Source organism: Numida meleagris, chromosome 1 (assembly GCF_002078875.1).
Source record: "Numida meleagris isolate 19003 breed g44 Domestic line chromosome 1, NumMel1.0, whole genome shotgun sequence".
Classification (NCBI taxonomy): domain Eukaryota; kingdom Metazoa; phylum Chordata; class Aves; order Galliformes; family Numididae; genus Numida; species Numida meleagris.
In genome coordinates, this window is record NC_034409.1 from 101,032,110 (window position 1) to 101,054,280 (window position 22,171).

The 22,171-nt window shown below is 38.2% G+C and overlaps 1 protein-coding gene across 1 annotated transcript in view; it reads right to left on the reverse strand.

Moving 5' to 3' along the window:
- ADAMTS5 (ADAM metallopeptidase with thrombospondin type 1 motif 5) overlaps positions 1 to 22,171 on the reverse strand; it is a gene marked incomplete at its 5' end in the record, with an annotated part of 46,904 nt that overhangs the window by 14,628 nt on the left and 10,105 nt on the right. The window contains 2 exons of the mRNA XM_021398976.1: positions 4,587 to 4,754; positions 20,097 to 20,229. Of these exons, the coding sequence (XP_021254651.1) occupies positions 4,587 to 4,754; positions 20,097 to 20,229 (301 nt within the window). The remainder of the gene's footprint in view (positions 1 to 4,586; positions 4,755 to 20,096; positions 20,230 to 22,171) is intronic.

Here is a 22,171-nt window from a genome sequence, read left to right on the forward strand (position 1 = left end):
GATCTACTAACAGATTTTGTTTACTATTGAAAAATTTGACTGTTGACATGCAGAACTATTTATTGAGCGTAACCTATTTTACACCCCATGGAAGGGGTACATGGTCTTGACAAACTTCACTTATCCTTGGCCAAAATAACTTATCACATTTTACATCACTTTACAACCTATACTGGTATTCTTCAGTTGAATCATGGGTAAAAAAATGGTCTCTAAGAATTTCACTATTTAAGCAAAATGGATTAAAATCAAATCAAATACCCCCATGACACTATGGCTTGTGTTTTCCCTCCAGAATTGCAATTATTCCTTTTTACTTTTGAGACTAAGACCAATTATTCAAATCAGCCAAAAATTCTTTCTGCATCATCACTTACTACCAAAAAACTATCCTGTTGTTAAACTTGTCCTTCTGTTTGTCCTTTGCTGACCATGATTTATTTACCTTAGCCTTATTTTTGATCTGGATTACACTGACATCTTTAATAAAGACAAGATGTGCCAATGCTAACTGATGATCTAGGTACCATGAAATAGCAAATTAATGGTATTCTAGCATTCAAATTCTTTTATATAGTAAAATGTTAAAGACATGGTGAAGAGTGAGGAAGCACAGATGTTTTTCTTCTTTTCCTGGAGTTTCTGAAAATGTAACCACTGCCAGTAGTTGCTGTCAAAAATACATTATGTAAAAGCAATGAAGAGCAATTCACTGCATTACAGCATACAGAGCATGCATTCCCACTTTTTGTCCTGAGTACCAAAGAACATCTGGATGCCCTGGACTAATGCAACATTCCTGACTGATGACAATGTTAATCAAGCCACCTCATTCATGTTCTCTCTCCTCAGTGTTATGTGCAATATAGCCTTGGAAGGCAGAACAAAATCTGTGCAGGAAGCAGATAACCAGCATATAAATTAATTAAAACAGAAATAGTCTTTTTTTCAGGTTACAAAGAACACCAAGTAGTCAGACTAAACACAATAAACTGTAAGCAATAATACCACGGTCTAGTGGTTGGCATGACAATAAAGGCAATTAGTACCTTACAAAGGGTTGGCTAAAAGCAGATAGTAATAAATGTCACTGTCTTCTGGACACTAATTGAGCATTTTCTTCCTAAATGTCAAACTGCTGTCTGGAGTCATCTCATGCATGTAAAATAAATGGTGATATGATGACAATGATGACTACAGGTCTTGAGTGGGCCTCAGGAGACTGGGAATCAGCACCTTGATCATTCCCAGACCTCCTGGTTGACCTTGGATGAGGCATTTCTACTGAAATTTATTTAGCTGACCATAACTGGATGTAATGCTGGTGTCTGCCATTCAGTCAGCAGTCATATGTTTCACTACTTAGTACAAACAAACGAGCTTGTGGTGTAATTCAGTACCACTAATACAACTGAAGGGGTGAGTCAAATCACTGATGCCATTAATTAGATCCTTCCTTGCTATGATAGAAATTAAACACCTACTTTAAGCACAGCTACCTACATAGTAAATGCCAACTTTTTATATGATGAGTCCACATTCCAGCATCACTTTCCAAATGTATAAAACAGGAACCTCAGCATCTGACAAAAGGCAATTTCAAAATGAGAGTTAAGATTATGGAGGCTTTCAAGGCCTTGTTGGATTGGGCACTGAGCGACTTGATCCAGCAGGGAGCAACCCTGCCCACAGCAGGGGAGTTGGAAATAGATGATCTTTAAGGTCCCTTCCAATCTAAGCCATTCTGTGATCCTGCAATTTTTGCTGTTGCAGCAGTACAGGTAAATATCTATATCTACATGGAAAACTTATTTAAAGATTTGAAAAAATATTGACTGTTTTATACCAGAATAGTGCTCACAGATCCAGGTTTCTGGACATTCACGTTTCATTACACTTAGCCATAAGGAGCAGCATATGAAATACTTCATTTATCTGCTTCCTCACACCAATACTGCCATGTCTGGTTTGTCACAAAGCACAGTTCATTTGCTCATGCCCATTCAAACCAAAAGCACTGTGCAGAATGCTTATGCTTTGTATGAAAGAAAAAGCTTCCTGTGACTATACAAAATCCTGTCAAAACATCTTAAAAGAAAGCCTGGTATATGAAGGTCTGTATTCTCTCATTCTTCTATTGCATCTGCTATTTTGTGCCTTCTTTGCCTACATTATGTCTGTGGCACCACTCAAAATTACACCTGAATGGTTAAATTTATTTTTCTCTGCTAGCAACACTTGAAAGATGTACGACTTTCCTCCTTCAGTGGGAAGATGGCAGGAGAGCACCTTCTCAAAATCAAAAAGGGAGGGAAAGCACTGTAACCGCATGGCAGTATATCGTCCACAGCTAAGGAAAAAAAATGAACAACTCAAAAAGCAGACACATGCTCATTCTGAAAGAAACATTGAAATATGGCCCATTTGCACCGTCTTATTATCAGTCCAAAGCAGTCTGAAAGGTGTCATCATGCTCTACTAGGGTTCTCTAGGCTTTGGTACATGCATTGTACATTACAAATGGGAATTATGGCTATGGATTCATTCAGTGGATAGAAAATAAAACCAGAAGGAATTCCATTCCTAAAATAAAACATGTACTTTTAGCACAATAATTTCAAGAAACTGCAGTTTAAATCATTGGCCATAATCCCTAAGTCATAGATAGTATTTGTGTTCTGTCAAGACAAATCTTTGACTTAAGAAATTGATAAACTTCAACAGAAAAGAAACACTGTAATTTAGACAAGGTCTATGAGGGCCTAATCTATCAAGAGAACACATTTCCTAAACAATGTATTTTTAAAAGTGTACCAATAACATCAGTAATAAAACTAATGCACAGATAAGACAAGAGGCTCACATTTTCCGTGAATTATTTCATCCCATTAATAAGTCTTTGGGACTACATGCTTGAGTGGTAACCACTCATGAGTGTCAGAAATAGCAATATACCCTAACCAGTTTGTTAGCAAGCTGACAGATCCTAAGCACCTCTTCTGCAGCACAGAATACATGACTTTGTGACAAGTATCAGAAATGGAGGACTGCTAAACTTCTTGTATAGGAAGTCAACACATGCTGAACAAGGTGACCCCAATGCAGCTCTGAAGGATTTGAAGCTCCTACCCTCTTCTACTGAAAAAAAAAGGACAAAATTACATTCTTATATTTGTAGGATAGATTGTTACAGCCCCCTTACTTCCTTGTTGAGACTGGGATCCAACCACGCATAAGGCTCTGAATTTCAAGCATTCTATAGTATAACCAAGTCAAAGTTGAGGTGGATGGGAGAAATGCTGTCTTTCATTATTGTTGGAGGAAGTAGCTGGCTATAGATGCATAGTATAGAGAAAAATCCAGCTCACCAAAAAAGGGAAAAAAAGAATACAACATTTCAGTTTGGAGAAGAAAGGAACAGAAGATCTGTGGTTCTGAGATGGCTGCACTCTCTAAGGGGTCACACTTTTTTACCCCTGTGAATACATACTGTGAAACTCCCAGGTGAGACAAAAGGGAGCGAATGCAACGAAGCTCAAAAAGGAAAGGTCTCTTCACATGTGGAAACTAACTTGGTAATATTATGTCAATGCCAGAGCATTATGGACCGTAAAATAGGACTGCATAGATTAATGAATCAAATAAAATTGAGAGAAAAAAAATGAAGTCATTCTCCAGATAGGAGAAAACAGGAGAAAATATTTCAGAGAGTATTGAAATTAGCCAACAAAATACTTAAAAGCAAAAAACTTTACATTCAGCAGACATATCATACTTTTTATCCATAACTATTTCAGTTACCATAACAACTTGATCCATTCACTCAATTATGTCATTTTTATCTCAGCATTTTGGAATTTGAATGGCTTAAGAACTGCAGTTGCTTTGGAAGCACAATGAAAACTTTAAAATTCATTTAGGAGTTCAGACTATACTTTATATTACTACTTCTTGGAAAAAATGAATGTTTTGTACTTATTCTCCGAACAGTCAATGACTTATTTATCAAATATTAGTTACATGACTTGGAGGGTAAGCTCCTGGAGCAGAAGCAGTCTTTTATCATACAAAGAGAGGGTCTTAATACTTGTTTACAGCACCCCTACATAAACAAAATAAATATAATGGCTTTATAAACATAATAAATGCTGTTAATGGTAAGAGCACATACACTCTGCTCATATCTGTAGCGTAACCCTAAGTAGACCATATTAACCATTTTAATTTCTGCGAGGAAAAGGAATTTCCTTTTGTCCTCTGTTAAAAGTATTCTCTGAGCTATTACCTGTGGCTTATGCAAAGACAAGACTAATTTTGTAACTGAAACCTGAAACTCTCCATGTCTCAAATCAAATTATTACCAATACGCACTCCATTAACTCTATTTTCTCTTACATTTGAACCATGCGAAGTGGGGATGAGGCTTTTAGATCTTTGCCAGGCTTTTAGATCTTTGCCTTGTTGTGCAAGCACTTTCAAGATAGCCTCAGGACAAGCAAAGAATGAAAAAACTTATATAAAATATTCAAAAAATGGACCACAGAAAAAAATGACACGTAATTGATGCAAGGTGTGATAATACATACCATGACCATCATCAAAAAATTCTGTTATAGTTGCTGATGTGCATTTGGACCAAGGCTTGGAAGCATCAATGCTAGTCAGGATGGAGGACATGAGGCGTTTATCTTCCATGGAGCCAAAGTTCTCCTCACAAAATTTGGAGTCGTCATGGGAAAGCCCGAGCAAGTGCCCTATAGAAACAAAATGAATAAATTAAATGAAACAACGTCTCGTAACAGAGTTTAACAGCTGGAAGTCACAGTCAAAGTAAAATGAAATGCATTATTTGTTCTTAAATTTCCAACAGCAGCACAAAGCATACCACTTGAAATGAGGTATCTCTGCTTGAGGATAAAAGAGGTGCAACAGTTTATACCACTGCATACAGTAAGGAAGCAGTGCCATCAGCTGATGCATCATCAAACTGAGCTGACTTATACCTGATGAAGACTAAAGTGAACTGTACTTATTTATATGTCACAAATTTAGTTCTCATTGTTTTCCAAATCATCTTCAGCAATAAAAATTAATACCTCACAAAGATATTCTGCAACTGTTTAGAAAGGTGTAACATTATCTTTCTAAATGAACACAAAAGCTATGTCGCACTACTTGTGCAGGTACCCTCTACAGTATATCAAACAATCTGAATAATGTTTTCCAGTAGTCTCTCCAATGTACAGTGTCATATTTCGTGGGAATTTTTTGTTAGGGTTTTAGTTTTTCTGTTTTTTTTAATTTATTATTTTTAAATGTATGTGGTATTGGGTATTTATACTACAGAACACAAAACAGTGTGAACACAAAGCAGCACACAATGCAACTTGCAAAAATCCTGAATGCTCAGAGGAGCTCATTCCAGTGCTAGATTAGGTTCTATATAACAGCAACCTTTACTGTAATTCAGTGATTCCTACCTTCTCTAGCCTCTGGCTAACAATAATAGATTGCAGACAACACACTTTGCTCTCTCTCTGAACATCAGCTTTAACTTTAATTTCTACACGCACACTGGTTTATCTCGCAGCCAATTTACTGTCCAAGAGGTAAAAAACTGAATGGGTACCAAAGTTGCAGGGAGCTCAAGCCTGAACTTAATATTCACAGTCTTCAGCCTCACCCATGAGATGGTTAGTCATATATCCAGAGTTAGACCACGAGTGCTTTAATAAGGGCAAAGACCACCCATTACAGCCACTGCAGAGAAATAAATTGGATGCACTCAAATAGCTTGTGTGGCTGAAGAGACATATTTTACTATTATGCAATAACTAAAAGTTTTCTACATACTCCAGGTTTTTTGTTTTGGTATAACTACTGTATACTAGTTGAAAGGTGACAAAAGAAGGAATACTGATGGCAGAATACCATATTCTGATATCCACAGTAATATCCATGACAACAGTAAAAACAATAACAATACCTACAGTACAGGCTGGAAAAAAGCAGAAAATCAGCAAAAATCTATTTGCCTTATATAAACTTTATGATACATTGTTTTTATGTGTTTTGGGAGTGAGGCCAAGAGGAAGAAGATAAAGGCAGCACTCACAGTCTAGCTGTATCTGAGATTATGAAAGTAGCTACCTGACTAGAAGTATGCAATAAGGCCGGAGAAGACCAGAAATACGGGTTTCTCACAGCCCAGCTCCCAGTGATGCTGAGTTCCTCATCTAAGGATGGAGCTACAGGAGATGTGAAAAGAGAATTGTTATCTCATTTGAACTGATGATGACTAGGAGCATGAATTCCCACCGGAGGGGAGGTGGGAAAGAGAATGAAGCGAGCATTTCTCTTCTTCCTCTGTCTTCCCCTAATGTGTACACATTGACCAATATCATTCAAATGCAGCTACTATTTGAAGAAAAGGCCAACAAGAAGACTTACTCATGCATGATGAGAGTCAATAAGTAGATTTCTTTGGAAGTAATGCCTCCTATTTATTTCCATAGAAACTTCAAGAGATACAAAGAGCACAATAACACTATTTGACAGAACAAATTCTCAGCTACAAAACACTGTTCCTCAACACAGTAATCACCATTAGCTATGCATTTTCATTGGAGGTAAACAAGAGCCTGAGTGTCGTGCTTATAAAAATCTGCACCAGTGGAGGTGACCCATTGTTTCATAGCTGCTCTGGTAGCACTGCTGGGAGGAAAATGTTGCCCACACAGTCTGTCTTTCATCAGCGTGAACAAATGAAGTCAGAAGGCACCAAATCCATACTACACAGTGGGTATGTTAAGACAGTGCAGCCGAGATTGAAAAAGTACTCCAAGGTCTACAAATTGGTATGGGGCCTGGAGTTATTATATTGCACAAGAAAGGTTGTCTTCTCTGACCTGATTCGAAATTTGAGCCTTCAGCTTAGTCAGTGACATGATGTAGTGGTCAAAGTTGATTGTTTGACTGGGATCCAGGAAATCCAAAAGGATGTCCTGTCTCAGAAGACAGTACACATCACTTTACCCACTGAGGGCTGCATCTTGAACTTTGTCTTGAATAAGGAATTCACATGTCACTCCATGGACTGCCGTTTTGACTTCGGCTCGTAGCAGTGACACCTCATCTTGTCACCAGTAATGATGCAATCCAGGAAACTGACACCTTTAGCCCTGTATTGGCTCAATAGGTCCTGGCAAATTTGCATGCAGCGTTCTTTCTGCTCCTGTGTGAGCCTTCGTGGGACCTGGCCCAAACTTTGTGATATTCCAACAGTGCTATCATCTTTTCCAACACACTGAAGCTGATGCTCAGCTCTGTATGCAGTCCTCTGCTTGTAATCCACCAGTTCACATGGATGAGCTCACTGAGATGCTCTTCATTTTGTGGTGGGACAGCTATGCATGGCTGTCTGGAACATGGCTTATCTTTCACGTCACTGCTGCCACAGTTGAAACACCCCACACACCGCCTCACTGTACTCACATCCACTCTTTGGTCTCCATAAATGTTCAGGAAGCGTTGATGAATGCCAATAGGTGTAACTTTTTCCACATGGAGGAATTCAATTCCACACCTTTGCTTCACTTCCACTTCCATGTCAGATACCATTCCGTCAGACTGCCCCTCTGCTGCCATCTGTCACATGGCAGCAAAATGTAATGGAATATACGTGGGAAGGTTCAATCTCTACTGCCATACCACCAACATTCACCTCTGATATTGTGGGCCAACATAATAAAATAGGAGGTATTACTTTTGGAGCATCCTTTTCCTTGTTGATATTTACTATTGCTGTGCTGCACTGCTGCATTCACAAATACATTCCTGCAAGAACATAATTCAAATTTTTATACAGAAGGCAAGTCTAATTACTGATGTATTTTATGCGCACAATTTGGGCCTATTTTTTTCTGGTAGGTAAAAACACTTTCCTTTGGTGATACATTATGAGCCAGATAATGCTACTTTTATTCTGCACTGACATGCAGTGGAATGGCAGTAGGTACATGTCAAGTTTCAATCTGATACAGTGTTATGTAAATACATGCTCTGAAGAGATGGCACCTTTTTTTTTATTTAAGCCAAATGCTGATGCAGAGCAAAATAATTGTTATTTTAGACACGTGTTTCTCTGACAGAGTAACAAAAATAAACAGCGCATCACTTCTAACCTATTGAACAAATTATCTGGAAGCGTCATAACCTAAACGTTTAATGAATGTTCAGCTACTGTGCCAGTGAGGACTACTACCTTTGACTTTGCCAAAATCTTAATAGACCGACGATGAGAGTCTTCAGGAAATATGAAGATGATGTTGGTTTTGGGTGCCTTTATACACAGTGTTATCATTATGCTTGCATTCACTGTAATATAATGAATGGCACCAGGTCACACTTCATATCTGAGAAGCACAGCCAACATGTTAATGAACCTCAACACATGCCTAGTATAACATAACTGAGATTAGACGTCAGACCCACTATAGCAACCTTACCTGAGACAATTTTTATGCTTAAAGGTTGTAGGAAGAATTTTTTGCATTTATTGTCCCAAGAGAGGTCATAGTTGTAACACTGCAAGAAATTACTTAACTGCAGCACGTTTGTGAAACAAAGGAACAAAGTCCTGTTAGTGAAAAACAAGTTTCATTATAAGCCGCTGGAATTTGTACTAAACAACCATGTGTGAATAACAAAAGCTGAAAGACTGTTCTGAAAGGTAGAATCGTAGAATCACAAAGGTTGGAAAAGACCTTCAAGATCATCCAGTCCAGCCATCACCACATCACCACCATGCTCACTAAACCAAGTATGTCTGAGTAACTTTACAGCATGGAGACTGTGTTCAGTGTAAGATATGAGTAGTATCTGGGCACAAATTAGCAATCTGAAAGCTTATTCTTCAGAGTGCTCAACATTTTGTAGCACCACCAAAAATACCCAAATCTCAGTGATAGGAAGGAGTTAGTCTTGTAGGGTGGAATTCAAGTTTCTTAACACCTTCTGGTACCACTCTGCAACAGTCTTCCTACTGACAGTACATCACTCTCTATACAAATCCTTCTCCTGCACAACCATTCTGACAGAAATCCCACATTAACATATAATCAATGATATAATAACAGGCACCGTCAATAAGGATGCTTCTGTATGTTCAGCTTCGTCACCTATGAGACTCTCTGCTACTTATGACATTCACTTAACGCATTTTTTGTGGGTGTAGCATCTTTCTTGCGACAACAACATCAGACCCAGTCTCAGAAAGAACTCTTTGTCTTTCCTACGCGTGTTTTTCAGCTCCTGCAGTGGCCCCTGCAATGAGATATGTAAGAACACCCAGCTTCAATTGCATACTGTCAGAGCAATGTGGTCACAGTACATTAAACTACAGAAATCCTACAGCTGGCAATGTGAATGTGCCTGGAGCAGGCCAGGGAGTTTATTGTGCTTTACCTGGTACCTGGCTTCCATGCCTAAACATGATATAGTCTCTGTCCTCTCCTCTTTTCTCTCCTGCCTACCATCCTCTCATGTACCGTGAATTGAGCACAAGGCGGGAATCAGCAGAGCTGGAGGTGAGGCACTGTGGATCCATCTGTTAATGGGCAGCCTGCTGAGGCTGAGGGAAGGCCCTGACACACCAAAAAGCCCTGAGCTGCAGCACCTCTGAGAGGTACTGACTGTGCAGAATTTAACTCCTGCACTGCATACTGAAATTGTTCTTCCTTTCTTTTTTCCTCCTTCACATAGACAAAAGAATATCCTTCACAAACAAGAAAGCTTGCAGCCCTTCACTTTGGGCAGAGAAGCTGCAAGTTTCTGCATAAAATGGTTGCAAATTAATCTCCCCCTCAGAAATGGTTGGACAGTCTCCGTAGTTCAGAATAAATAAATAAAATGAAACTCTTCTCAGGCTACTATTCAACACTGAACATTTCAACCCAAATACTTTGGCAAGAATACAGGAAACTGAAACAGGGTCATCTTCTGGAAAGTGTCGAGCTACTGGCTTCACCTTTAATTAGAGTGCACTGTAGCTCTTATCTTCATGGTGATAAATGGGGTGAACTGAGGACATACCTCATTAACAGTTGCCTACTTTGTGTTACTAAACTGGGCCTTTGTTCTACGGTATGATGAGAATTAGTCACTTACCTGGCATACTTATGCTTTTTGAGAGGTACCCGAGGTCTTTACGAGTCTCTTGTTACTTTTAAAATTTTTGAAAATATTTTTTTTAGCATCATAAGAAAAGAATAGCTTCCTAAACATAGAACTCCGACAGTATTTGAGCTTGTAAATAAGCCATCAGTTACATTAGTGAGGGTAATAACTGTTCAAAGCATTAAATGTATGAATTCTATCCGTACATATTGATTTGTCCCGTAAACTTTGTACATATGTTTACAAACACTGAGAATGCAACTCTCTAATAATTTTGTAGAACTAAAATTCCTAAGTCTTATCACAACCTAAATCTCTCTCTATCCTAACTTCTGTTTTTAAAACATTATGTTCAGTCTTAGATATGATATATGACAAGCTTCTGGTGACTCTTAAAACTGTTTTGGCTTTTCATTAGAAATCATCAAAATTCAAAATACCACAACAATCTGTAATCTCCAAGGTATGCTCTTTTTAGGGTAGAGATGGGAGAAACAAAGTGCTTCTACACCTGCTCCTTCCATCCTTTTGCATCCAAGAACAAGAGAAGGGACACTTTCCTTTCTATTTGAAAAGTCCCCTCCCCATCCACATGCATGAACATGCCGGTATTATTAAGCATTGCTCAGGACATTAGTGTGGTTATTGGTAGGGTGCTTTCTGTTATAAGAACCAAAGTGAGAAGATTATGGGTGATTCCTCAAGTGATCCCACCTATAAGCATAATTCCAGTGAAAGCTTCAGGCAAAAGCTAAGAGACATAAGGAACACGAATCTTAATATGAAAGCTTTTAAGAAGGATGCCAAATTTAGTACCTCACAATTCTGTACTACTATGAACGTCATAGTAGGCTACTGAAAAAAAGGAAGAGAAAGGGCTCCTGGCAGCTGTGTAAAATGATGACTGATTGAGAATGGGCTAGTAGATCAGCTGATGTTTTCTACTTAATGAAGCATCTTACTGGTGTTGACAGTTCCCACTGAGTGAAAATGACATAATATAAATTTACCAGCAGGATGGTGTTTAGTTAAGTTATCCTGTAGGAATGCACAAAATGGTAAAAGGAACAGATGGAGAGGAGGCAGGGGTTTACCCTCATGCAAGTGAAGAGGAGCTAGCCTTGTAAATTGTTTCCTTCTCATAAGGCAAAAAGACCAGCCAGCTAAAAGGACTGACAGCCTTTCTTAACAGCCTTCCTTCTCCCTTTGAGATGAGAGCAGGGGTGGCTGCATCAGTAAACTATTAAAACAGTATGAAAGCAACTCGAAGACTTGGGACCCTAATATACTCTGGAGTGCAGTCTTAAAGGGAATCTCAGTGCAGCTCAATCTGTTTAGATCCTCAAGTAAGAAATGAAAAGAGTCAGCAGCAGTCATCAACCCACAGACTCTGGCTCACCTTCACTTTCCGCATTCCTGATAGTGGACCTTGCACTGCATGAGGTCCCACTACTAACTACTGAAGGCCAGTACCTACGACAGCCCAACAGGAAATAATAACTCCAATGGGATTAAAAAGAATTCCTGCACCCTGTAGGAATAGGGTATATATTCCTGAAATAAAGCGGGAATGCTCCAAAGCATTTATGACAAGTCATCTAAAACTTCTATCTTCACTAAATATCAGAATACAGAATGCTCTGTGGGTACATCAAGAGCACATCAGAGCTATGTTGGGTGTGTTGTAAGGCACATTACATCACAGCTATTTTCTTCCCAGAAGTACTGGGAAGCAAAACAACCATGTGGATATTTTTGAATTTTCTTAAAATGTGTTGTGAGACTATCAGTAAAGGTTCTCTGAGTCAACAGTGTTCAGAAGTCACATAACCTCATTTTCCATTGATATCTCAAGTACAGGAATACAGAAAGCAAAAAGGAGCACCAACGTACAGCAAGTAAAGCTCAGTTTTTGCTAAATTATAAATCATGGTGGTTCATTCTTCTGGTAAAAAACAGCCTTGTTTATGGACATACAGAGATCTCTAGTGCTTAAACTGAAGAGCATATCAAAGTACAGCTCTTACACTGAATTTGACCACAGAACACGTGCAAAGTGACACAGTATGCTAAAAAATCCTACAGGCATTGTAATTTGTTTTCTTAGAAAAGCTTAGTGCCGATGAAACGTATTTTTCAGTGAAGTCAAGCCTTTCACCTAACTTTCAGTGGGGATGACTGAGGTACAAAAGAAGGTCAAGTGATTTACCCAAGGTTATCCAGTGAGTCACTGCATCTCCTGGAATCAGGATTCAGGAACCTCCTAGCTTAACATTCTTTGGTTTAATCACAGGCCATGAATTTTGCACAATTCTCTTGCCCTCTCCTTTTCTAACAACAGATTGCCATTTCTTTCTGCATGTACTGTTTTTCCAACTTGTGCAAGTACTTGGCTTATATGTAAGAGCCACATACTGATATCACTCATAGATGGAAATCCTTTTGAAGTAATGAGAATTTTGCGTAACAAATGATGAACCTAAGCAATAACGATTAATGCAATTTTTTTTTTTTATAAAACAGCAGTGTTTTGAATTACACAAGCTTACAAGAAACATGAACAGAATGTAAAACTGGCTCTTCCCCTTTCTTCATACTTGAACTTTCCTTCCAGTGTTCTTTCTTTTGACTGCTATCCATCATTTACGAAAGAAAAAAAAATCACTCTCTCTTTTAAATCTACAGCACAAAGACAGTTTTTAATATTTCTGGCTTAAAAGAATTCCTCAGGCTGAAAGAAACAATAGTCTGAAGCACAGTTCCTCTTCAGGAGCGCCCATAAAAAAAGCCACAATCAGACATTCATACACCAGTCCTGCAGACTTTACACAAAACAAACGTCTACTGAAATGGCCTGTTATAACAGACTTCTGCGGGAGATTACAGATACATAAGCCCAGACAGACAACTTGCAGACAAAATTCTCTCCAGGCAAAGCTGATTAAGCAATCAGAAACCACTGTGTCCACATCAACTCAACTGATCATTAAAAGATGTGATCTTGTAGGTCCATTCTACATCTGCCATGCACAAGAGAAGTGAAAATTCTAATGAAGAAGTGGGATATGGTGATTCCAATTTCATGCCTGTCCAATTCAGGGTAACTCACAAGGAGTATAATTTGCTGTAGCTCATAGTAAATGAATGAACTTGAGGAGAGTAGATAGTGCAAGGAGGAGTACATTATATTGCCTCCTGTCTGTTTCTAGTGTAATTCTCCTTGAATTATTGTCTGCGCAAAAACTACGTGATCATATCAGTAGTGTTTATCTGCCAAGGAGGAAAGCAATCCTTACTTTAATCTGCAATATGGAAGACTGGGAGTTCAGGCACTACACACAGCCAAAGCGAACTGTTATTGATAACAACTGTTCTGAAACATCAGGCAAAACCCAGCTTCATTCTCAATTCCTTTATGGTTGCAGAGCGCACGATACATCGTTCTACCTATATCTCCTCATGTTATGATGTTTCATGATCCACAGCAACTTTTCAAAACATGGTGTTGTTTAACCCCATTCTTCATGAGGCTACACATATACACAGACAAATACAACTCCTGAAAACCTCTGAAAACTGCTGCTGCTGAGTCTAAGTTGCTTCCTGAAGTCTCTGAGTGGGAATTTTGTTCTCATCCCCCTCTCTTCTCCATCAGGATTGCTTCACAGTTGGTAAGAAGGCAAAGAACCCCAGTCTAGTCAGAAGTATAGGGTAGGTAAAGAAAAGCTCAAGCATACTTAGAAAACAAGGATTCAATTTTTCTACATCACATAACTTTCCCCCTTCCATGCCTCCATTTTTCCACACAAAGGCCATTACGAAATGGCTCAGCTTCACTAGAAAATGTTAGTTTTAAGCACCATGTGTGGTGCAGGTGGTACAATTAGGTATTGCATATAACATTATAAGCTAATCGCAATATTGTTGAGTAAGCCAAGAGTTTTTTAGTCAAAATTTTAAGCAGTAAACTTTTGTATAGCTGATGTTTGCATTTTGAAACATCATGTAAAGCTTCTGCTCTACTCTTCAGACTGTTCATCTTTTCTCTTGGCCAAAGGGAAGGGCTTAATTCAAGTTCATAAGGGCTTAATACAAGTGCTCTTGCTAGCAGATGTTTAAATAAAAACTTGAAAAAGGTTCAAAGAGAAGGAATCAAATAATATTCCTGATGTATGTCATCAGAGTAGATTTGGATGACTCTAACTCCCTTTTTTTTTGTTTTAAGAATGCAACTCTGCCTAATTATGATTACCTGGATATTTGCCTAAACTTTGTCCGTCATGAAAGAAACATAATATGAAAGTCAAATATCCTTCACCATTTTTTCATGTGCCTATGATATTCTATGCCCTTGGCAATGCATCCCCCTTGAAATGGAAGTCTACAAAAGATTTGTATTTGACAAATCTGAAGCTTGGTGTTATCTGCTTTATCTTGACAGCCTTGAAATCAAAGGGTTGCATGTTCAGCAATGGCAAAGAAAAGATGACTGTGTATTTAATTACTTTGAGAGTATACAAAATGAACACATGGTAAAACATGGAAATAGAAGTTTTTTTGGCTCTCCTACATACATCAAAAACAAGACTACTACTTAAATATCATATACACTGTTCTTGGTGTCAGTTTCTCCTGGAGAAGGATCAGAGTCATGAAGCTTTTTATAAAGGTTACATAGGTTAGGCATGGTAGACATGGCTCTCTTTCTACAGAGGCCTACAACTCTAATGCAGGCTACGGTTCTGAAAAAATACATACTCAGAATTCAGTCTGATTGTATTTTGATATATTTCAGTGAACTGCTTCAGTAAGGACTCCAGGAGTGATATCTCACTTTTGAAATGGCCTCTTTGCACAATATAATGCTCTTTGGTAAAGCACTACACTTTGTTGACAGCATTCATGTTATTTTTGTTCTCTAGTGATGGTAGATGCCACAGGATGATGGCAAGCTTAAAAAGATTTTCCTTCAAACGTATTATTCTCTAGTTTTAGTTTCTGTTCTGTTCTTGATTTTAGGTGTTCAGCTGTGTAATATACATGGAGAAGTAGCTGGAATAAGATCACACATCCATAAAAAAGAGGCTGAGAAGAGAGCTTGAAAAGTCATCTTGTCCATCCCTCTGCCATAAGGTAGGATCAGCATCCCCTAAGCCATGGCTGTTTGGCCAGCTGACTCCTGCAAGCCTCCAGTGATGGAAACTTCACAGCCTCCCCAGACAATCCTTTCTGTGCTGAACTGTCTTTATGGTTAGATGACTTTGGCTAATGCTTAAAGGAAAGCTCCCTTGGTGCAATGCAAAGGCCATTACCCCTAGTGCGGTCCCAGGTAGACGTGGAGAATGATTTATTACGTACATTTTCACAACAATTATTGAATATGTTTGAAGACTGCTTTTATGCCTCCCCTTCAGTCTTTCTGGCTCTAAAATCACTTGTAAAAGATAAAGAAAATTAATGACCAGAGGTTTAATTAGTTCCATGTAGCAATTTTAAGCTGTAATCTAAAAATAAAATACTTGGAAACAACATCAGTAAACCATATTACTCAGGAGGATACAAGGAGTAATGGCATGCCAGCGTGATTACACAACAGAGAAATAGGAACTTTTGCAAAAGGTCAAATGAACATTACCACTGAGCAAAAAGGCAGAGCTTTCTCTGTATCTGCTCTTAAAAAATCTTCAAGATTGATGGAAAGAATAAAGATACATATAATTTAAGTTATTAAACTCATGTAATTTTCACTGAGCTAAATTGGAGCCTTGCCTGCTTACAGACTGCAGGAAGGATGCTTTTGTATTTAAGAACTAGACTGAAACTCAAGAGGCAAGTTTAATCCTTGTTTTTCCTTAAGACCTCCTTTTGATTCTGGGAAAGTCACCAAATCTCTCTATAGCAAATATCCCTACTGATAAAATGATCAGTAGCTCCACTTCTTTTCCCCTGAACTCTTCTTTCATTTTGTAGATGATAAACCCTTTAAGCAGGTTTGTTTGTACTGAAACCTGCAGGACTCCAGTATGGGAGGGACTGAAGTCAAGAGAATCTTTTGAAGGGTACTGCATCACAAAACACAAAACTAAGCTACTAAATAAAGAATTGCAACATATTGCATATACGGGATCACCATGAGAGATGTTAAACATGACGTGAAATTGACTGATCGTGTCTTTCAATCATGTTATATCAGGCATCTTCAGGGAATGCACAGGCTGGCTTACAATTTAGCATTGTAAAAGCAACAAAATCTCCAACCAAATAGGATACAGTATTATAGTGATAAATAAATCTAGTCACTTTTGTTTCCTGATAGTTATTTTAATAAGGGATCATAGATCCATAGAATGGTTTGGGTTGGAAGGGACCTTTAATATGATCTAGTTCCAACCCCCCTGCTAAAGGCAGGGACATCTCCCATCAGACCAAGAGTAGCAATGTACCAGCCCTGACCTATGAAAAAGGTTAAATAAATGTTGATTACAGGCAGTCGTGGGTTGTTTAACACTTTTCTCCAGATGTCTCTGTGATGCAGGGAAATGCATGAAATAACAAAGCATCATTTTTTTACAGTCCATAGGCTGATGATAACAAATACTTGGAGAATATCTGTATGCTTTACCTAAGCTTGTGCTATGGAGACATATCCTGAAGAAGTTGCTTAAAGTCACAGAAGACACCTCTATGCCAGAACATGGAGCTGAACTCATGATTTGAGGCAACAATACAGAAGACTACGTTTTGGCAGCAAAGCTACTACTGTCTAAACCAACAACAGCACATCCTCTGTGAAAAAAAATAACCATATTTGGATTTACCATTGGTGGCTGAATGCCTTGACAGGCTATGATTTAAAAAATTACATTTGTACTATTAATATTATCTGTCTTTATTCTGAGGCTGTATTATCATTTTCAAAGCTAAAAGATATCCTTATCAGTGCAGTTTTTTGCTGAACTGTTTTCTGCACTTGATACCAGACAAATTATTCCTGATATTACTGCACAAAACTAGGACAAGATTCAGGTTCTATCTTGTCAGTCTTTATATACAGGTCTTCACAGCTTGTCATCTAACTAGTGTGGTATGAATTTGGTTGTATCTACTTCTTTCTGTGCTTTTGTTTATGTTTCTTTAGAGATTTTGCCTATTGTTGCTGCTCATTCATATTCTCCCCCTCAAAAACCACTGGTCAAAATCCATCTTCTTTATCTAAAAGGAATAAAATAAACATCTAATATATAATGTGGTAGGAACCCTGGCAATTGAAGCAGCAGCCTCTATTCTGCAGCAGGCTGCTTTTTGGCTACCTGTGCATGTATCCAATCTGAACCCTTGGGTTGTGCATCGCCCTGCTTGGTTGAGCTGCAGCTCCATTTACTTTGGTTACCTTCCAGAGAAAGAACATGATCCTCAAAAATGCTCCTGGAACACTCAGAGAGGAAACAGGAGCATTCAGATCACCTTGAAGTCAAACTACGTACACAGTCTTTCTTCAGATCAAGTCCATACTAATGATGCTGCATCTACTACAGTAGATGTAGTTACTGCAGACAGTAACGACAGTATGCTTAGCGACTCACCTCATTTTTCCTATTGACAGAAAGGAGCAACTTAGGCTTTGAGCTGTAAGAATCCTTTCTGTCTTTCAGGGCATCTCCTACCCTGCAAAATGAACTCCACTGATTAACTAAGCTGCTGTAAAATTAAAGCTACACCCTGCCCACAGGACAGGGGGAACTTCAAGATTTCTGGATTGAAGGAAGGAATCTGGTCTCCAAATAAAATAAAGTTTTCCCCAAAGTGCTTAACTAAAGGGTATCCATGCCACACTTTTATTTTTCATCCTTTTTTGACCTTTAATTTAACCTAAGTACGCACTCAATTTTAGCTGTTTTCTTCTCAACATCTCCCACTTTAGGCCACACACACAAAGGTCATTCTGTGATTTGACACCCTTCCTTTCTTAAAATCTTATGGCGAGAAGAAAAAAAAGGGATGTTATTTGAAACAACCTCAAACTAGAGTTATTTGGTCCATTAGGGTACTTATTTAACCAACTGCTTCAAACCATGCCTTTTTTACATTGAAAATTATAGCTTTTATGGATTCCTGTAAACTTCTAGGTATGAAAATGGCTCTTTTTCAAAAAAATGCTTCTAGATCACTAAAAATAATTCACTTGTATTTACACTTCTTTTGAGTGGAATTCAAGGTAAGAATATGCACTCCTCACCCCTATCTTAACTGATCTATGCTCTTTCATTTTTCATCTATTTGCACACGTATCTATTGTGGATAGAACAGTAGCCAAGAAACATTGCCCACTGCTTCACACAAGTGGTATATACCAACACTGGCATCTCAAGGAGGTCCTTCACCCAGCTTCCAACCTCACCAATGCTCACAAACCATCAGCAGTAAATATGACTTCTGGATGTCAGATGGTAGAAACAGCACCTCCAGGAGACTGGCCTTTGAGTGGTAGATTAACTTTGCCAGTCTTTTTGTCCCAGTTGTAGACTACATTTGTGATGGGTTATTAGCTTTATAGCATCCAGGTATGACACCACTAAACACATCTGTTGTTAAGTTGTATTTGATATGTTGCTGTATGTTTCTCCAAATGCTCTAAACTAATATAATTTCAGATAGCGTTTTCTCTTATTAACAAACCATCTTGTTTATTAAAATAAAATTTCTGGTTTAGGGACTCATTCTACCATAACGTCTTATGCTTTCATTCAACACATGATCCCCGTCCACCCACGGCGGATCTCATTTCTTTGTGGCACTGTAAAAGCTGCAGGCTTAGGCTCACTAATGGTTGAATGATCTGGACATTAACATGCCAGCTGATTTTTCATACTTGGTGACCTCCGGTTGCTGAGCCAGGTATATATCAGGCACAGAACTCCTAGGCTCTACCTGCTAGTTACTTGAAAATTGAACTACTGCAATGATACTCCCAAAGCAAACTTTACTTTGGTTTGGCAAGAGGTACAAGGCAATTCAGAAATTGGCTTCCTCTGAAAGCTCTCCTTTCCTTGTTATTTCCTTCCAAGAATGTTAAAAAAAAAGAAAAAAATGAACGTTCTCCCTTTTTAAATTGCTGTTCACTCACCAAAGCGAATAAACCCTCATACTGAAAGTATTTCTACTGAACACAGGTCATGAAATATTAGAAAAGTTAAAAATAGCCAAGATGGCAGCAGTGTCCCTCAAGGAATATATCATGCCAGATGTGATGTCCCAGAATACAATCTTTCTTCTGTCACTAATTCTATCTTAAATCTTTCTGAAGTGTGTGAGTAACACTCCTACATGAAATTGCTAAAGTGGAGATTGAAATGAAGTTACACAGTTTTTTTGAACAAACCGTTAGCACCTAAATACCATTTAACTTATCTCAGGATTCACATTAGTACTATATTTTACCATAAAAGTAGCATTTCAAAACTCTTAGAAAAAGATTTTGTTCTTTTCCACAAAAGCCTTCTCTGCAGGCAATACAATGTCCCATGTAAAGTTTCATAACAATAGAGCATGCAAGTCATTCAAAAAGGTGAGTTATTTTCCACTGTGTATTCACTAAATGCAGGCAAATTATAACAATAAGCCAACCACCTTCTCAGGAGGGACATGTATTGACGTTTTTGGACAGTAGCAGCAGTCTTTGAATTTTCACTTCGACTGCTGCTTAAAAACGACACTGTCAGAAAGGAAACACCTACTGTGCGCCTTCACTTGCCTTCTGATCCCTTATTAGTTAACCCTGAAGTGCATATGTATACAGCCTTAATCCCCAAGTGAGTATCTGGACCAAGGGAAATCTGGAATTAATTGCGAAGTATTTTGGTTACTAATGCAGCTGTTACAAGTGTTTGACTTGGCAAGCGAACAGAAAAGGCACTGCATACCAATTTCGTGAGCCACTGTAAAAGCTGCATGGAGGCCGTCGTCTTCAATCACCGCACAGCTGCGCTCAGGAGAGCATATGGTCCCAACGTCTGCCATTCCCAGAGTATCACATGAATGATGCCCACATAAATCCTGTCCAGGAAGGAAAAAAAAGTCATTAAAATAAATTTTTACACCCATAAGTAACAACAGGCTAAAGCCACCAGCCCTTTGCAAACAGCAGAACCTGAACAGTCATATAAGCTTTCATCTAAAGACCTCAATGCAGTTTAAAAGCATGATTATCCAATCCAATCCCTGCCAATGTCACTGGGAGAATTTTCATTGAATTTAATGGGTTTGGATATTATCTATAATTAGTTATTTATATTTGTATTTCTGCAATGCATGCAAATACTCAAAGTTGCATTGAACTAGGTACATAAAACACATGCTATAGAAACATTTCTTCACTGAAATAAAAATAGAAGTGATAATCTCTTTATTTACTAAAGGTGAAAACAAATGCAGAGAGAAAGCACCACATTCCTAATTATTTCTTGAACTACAGATGATTGCCTTTCTTTTCAAAAGACAAATCTTATACTTGCACCTAAAGAAATGAGATTGTTATATATCAAACCCCATGTCACACCCGCCAAGTAGTACGATGATTAATAATGTATTACCCAACATACCAAGTATTTAAGCAATTCTCAAAGGTTGCTTAAGGAGTCAAGGACAGAACTGAGTGTAAAATCCCCTTGATTCCTAGTTCAAATAGCGCAGCAACTAGGTCACATGCTTTCTACTTGTAGATATGGAGTGTCTCCAGAAACCAAGCAGCTAGCACTAGGCTTCTTTTTCTATTCCAGGATACTACTACTACTACTACTACTACTACTACTACTACAAAAGGATGCTTTAGTCAGACATATGATTTTTTTGGTTGAGAAGGAAAAGTTGGCACCGTGCCATGTAGAACACCCTTACGATTATTAATTGTGATTGAATGAAAACACTATTTTCAAGGCAGTATTATTGATTGTTATTATCAAAATGATCAGAGATTCTTTTTTTCCTTCATTTTTAAGACTCCCTTCTTCCCTTCAGATCCCCTTTATGAAGAATTTACACGTTTCATAATTAATCCATCTACAGATATCCTGTATGAGGCTTCACGTCAACAATATACACTGATTATAGTAGTCTCAAATTTAGGCAAAACTTCCATTCTGCAGCAGTGCAGATAATATGCAGGGAATTTTATGGCAGAGACCTCTCCAAGCCCACTAGGTCCTACCCTGGACATCCAATTAGCTTCCCACACTTTGCTTCTGCATTAGTTATGGGAAGATACAGAATAAGGATATATGTTTTCAAGTACTTTAAAAGAAATACAGTTTTTTCAAGTTTGATTTGGTCTAATGTTATCATTTTCAGCATCTCTGGAACAAAGCTGGAAGCGGCCCTAAGCAAAGTCACGTTACTATAGTGTTCATGATCTAGGGCATATTCAGAAAAGAAGATGCAATACTTAAAATTCCTATTACTTTTCTTGGGTTCATTTCCATTTAGCCCTTTACGCACCACTTCTGAGTATGGCCCTTTCAACCTAAGGGTACATTTTACATAGGGTAGTTTTAAGTGGTTTACCTACAGCAGCATAGTTCAGGTAACAAAACTCAGAAAAATGCGTGGGCGTTGTACCACTATAAATACCTTTTAATGGTGATATAATTGGTCTAAATAGATGACTGTAAGCTGTATAGGAAATAAGACACCTTTATACTAGTTCAATTTTAACTGGATCCACACAAGCAGTTGTACTGAAATTCTTACACAAATACAGAAAAGCACATAAATGAGACAGAAAGTTGCTTAGTAAAGGAAGTCTGAACTACTTTCATGTTGATCGCACCAAGAATGGCATAAAATATATTAATTGAGACCTTGCCTCTACATGCAGATTCCGTGCCATTTGGTCCTCTCTTATGCCTGTGGTGTTCTTATCATTTAGATGCTTACATAAGTACTCCTCTCAGTATAGTACAATTATGTCAGCACCCATATGCCTCATGCATAAATTGCATGA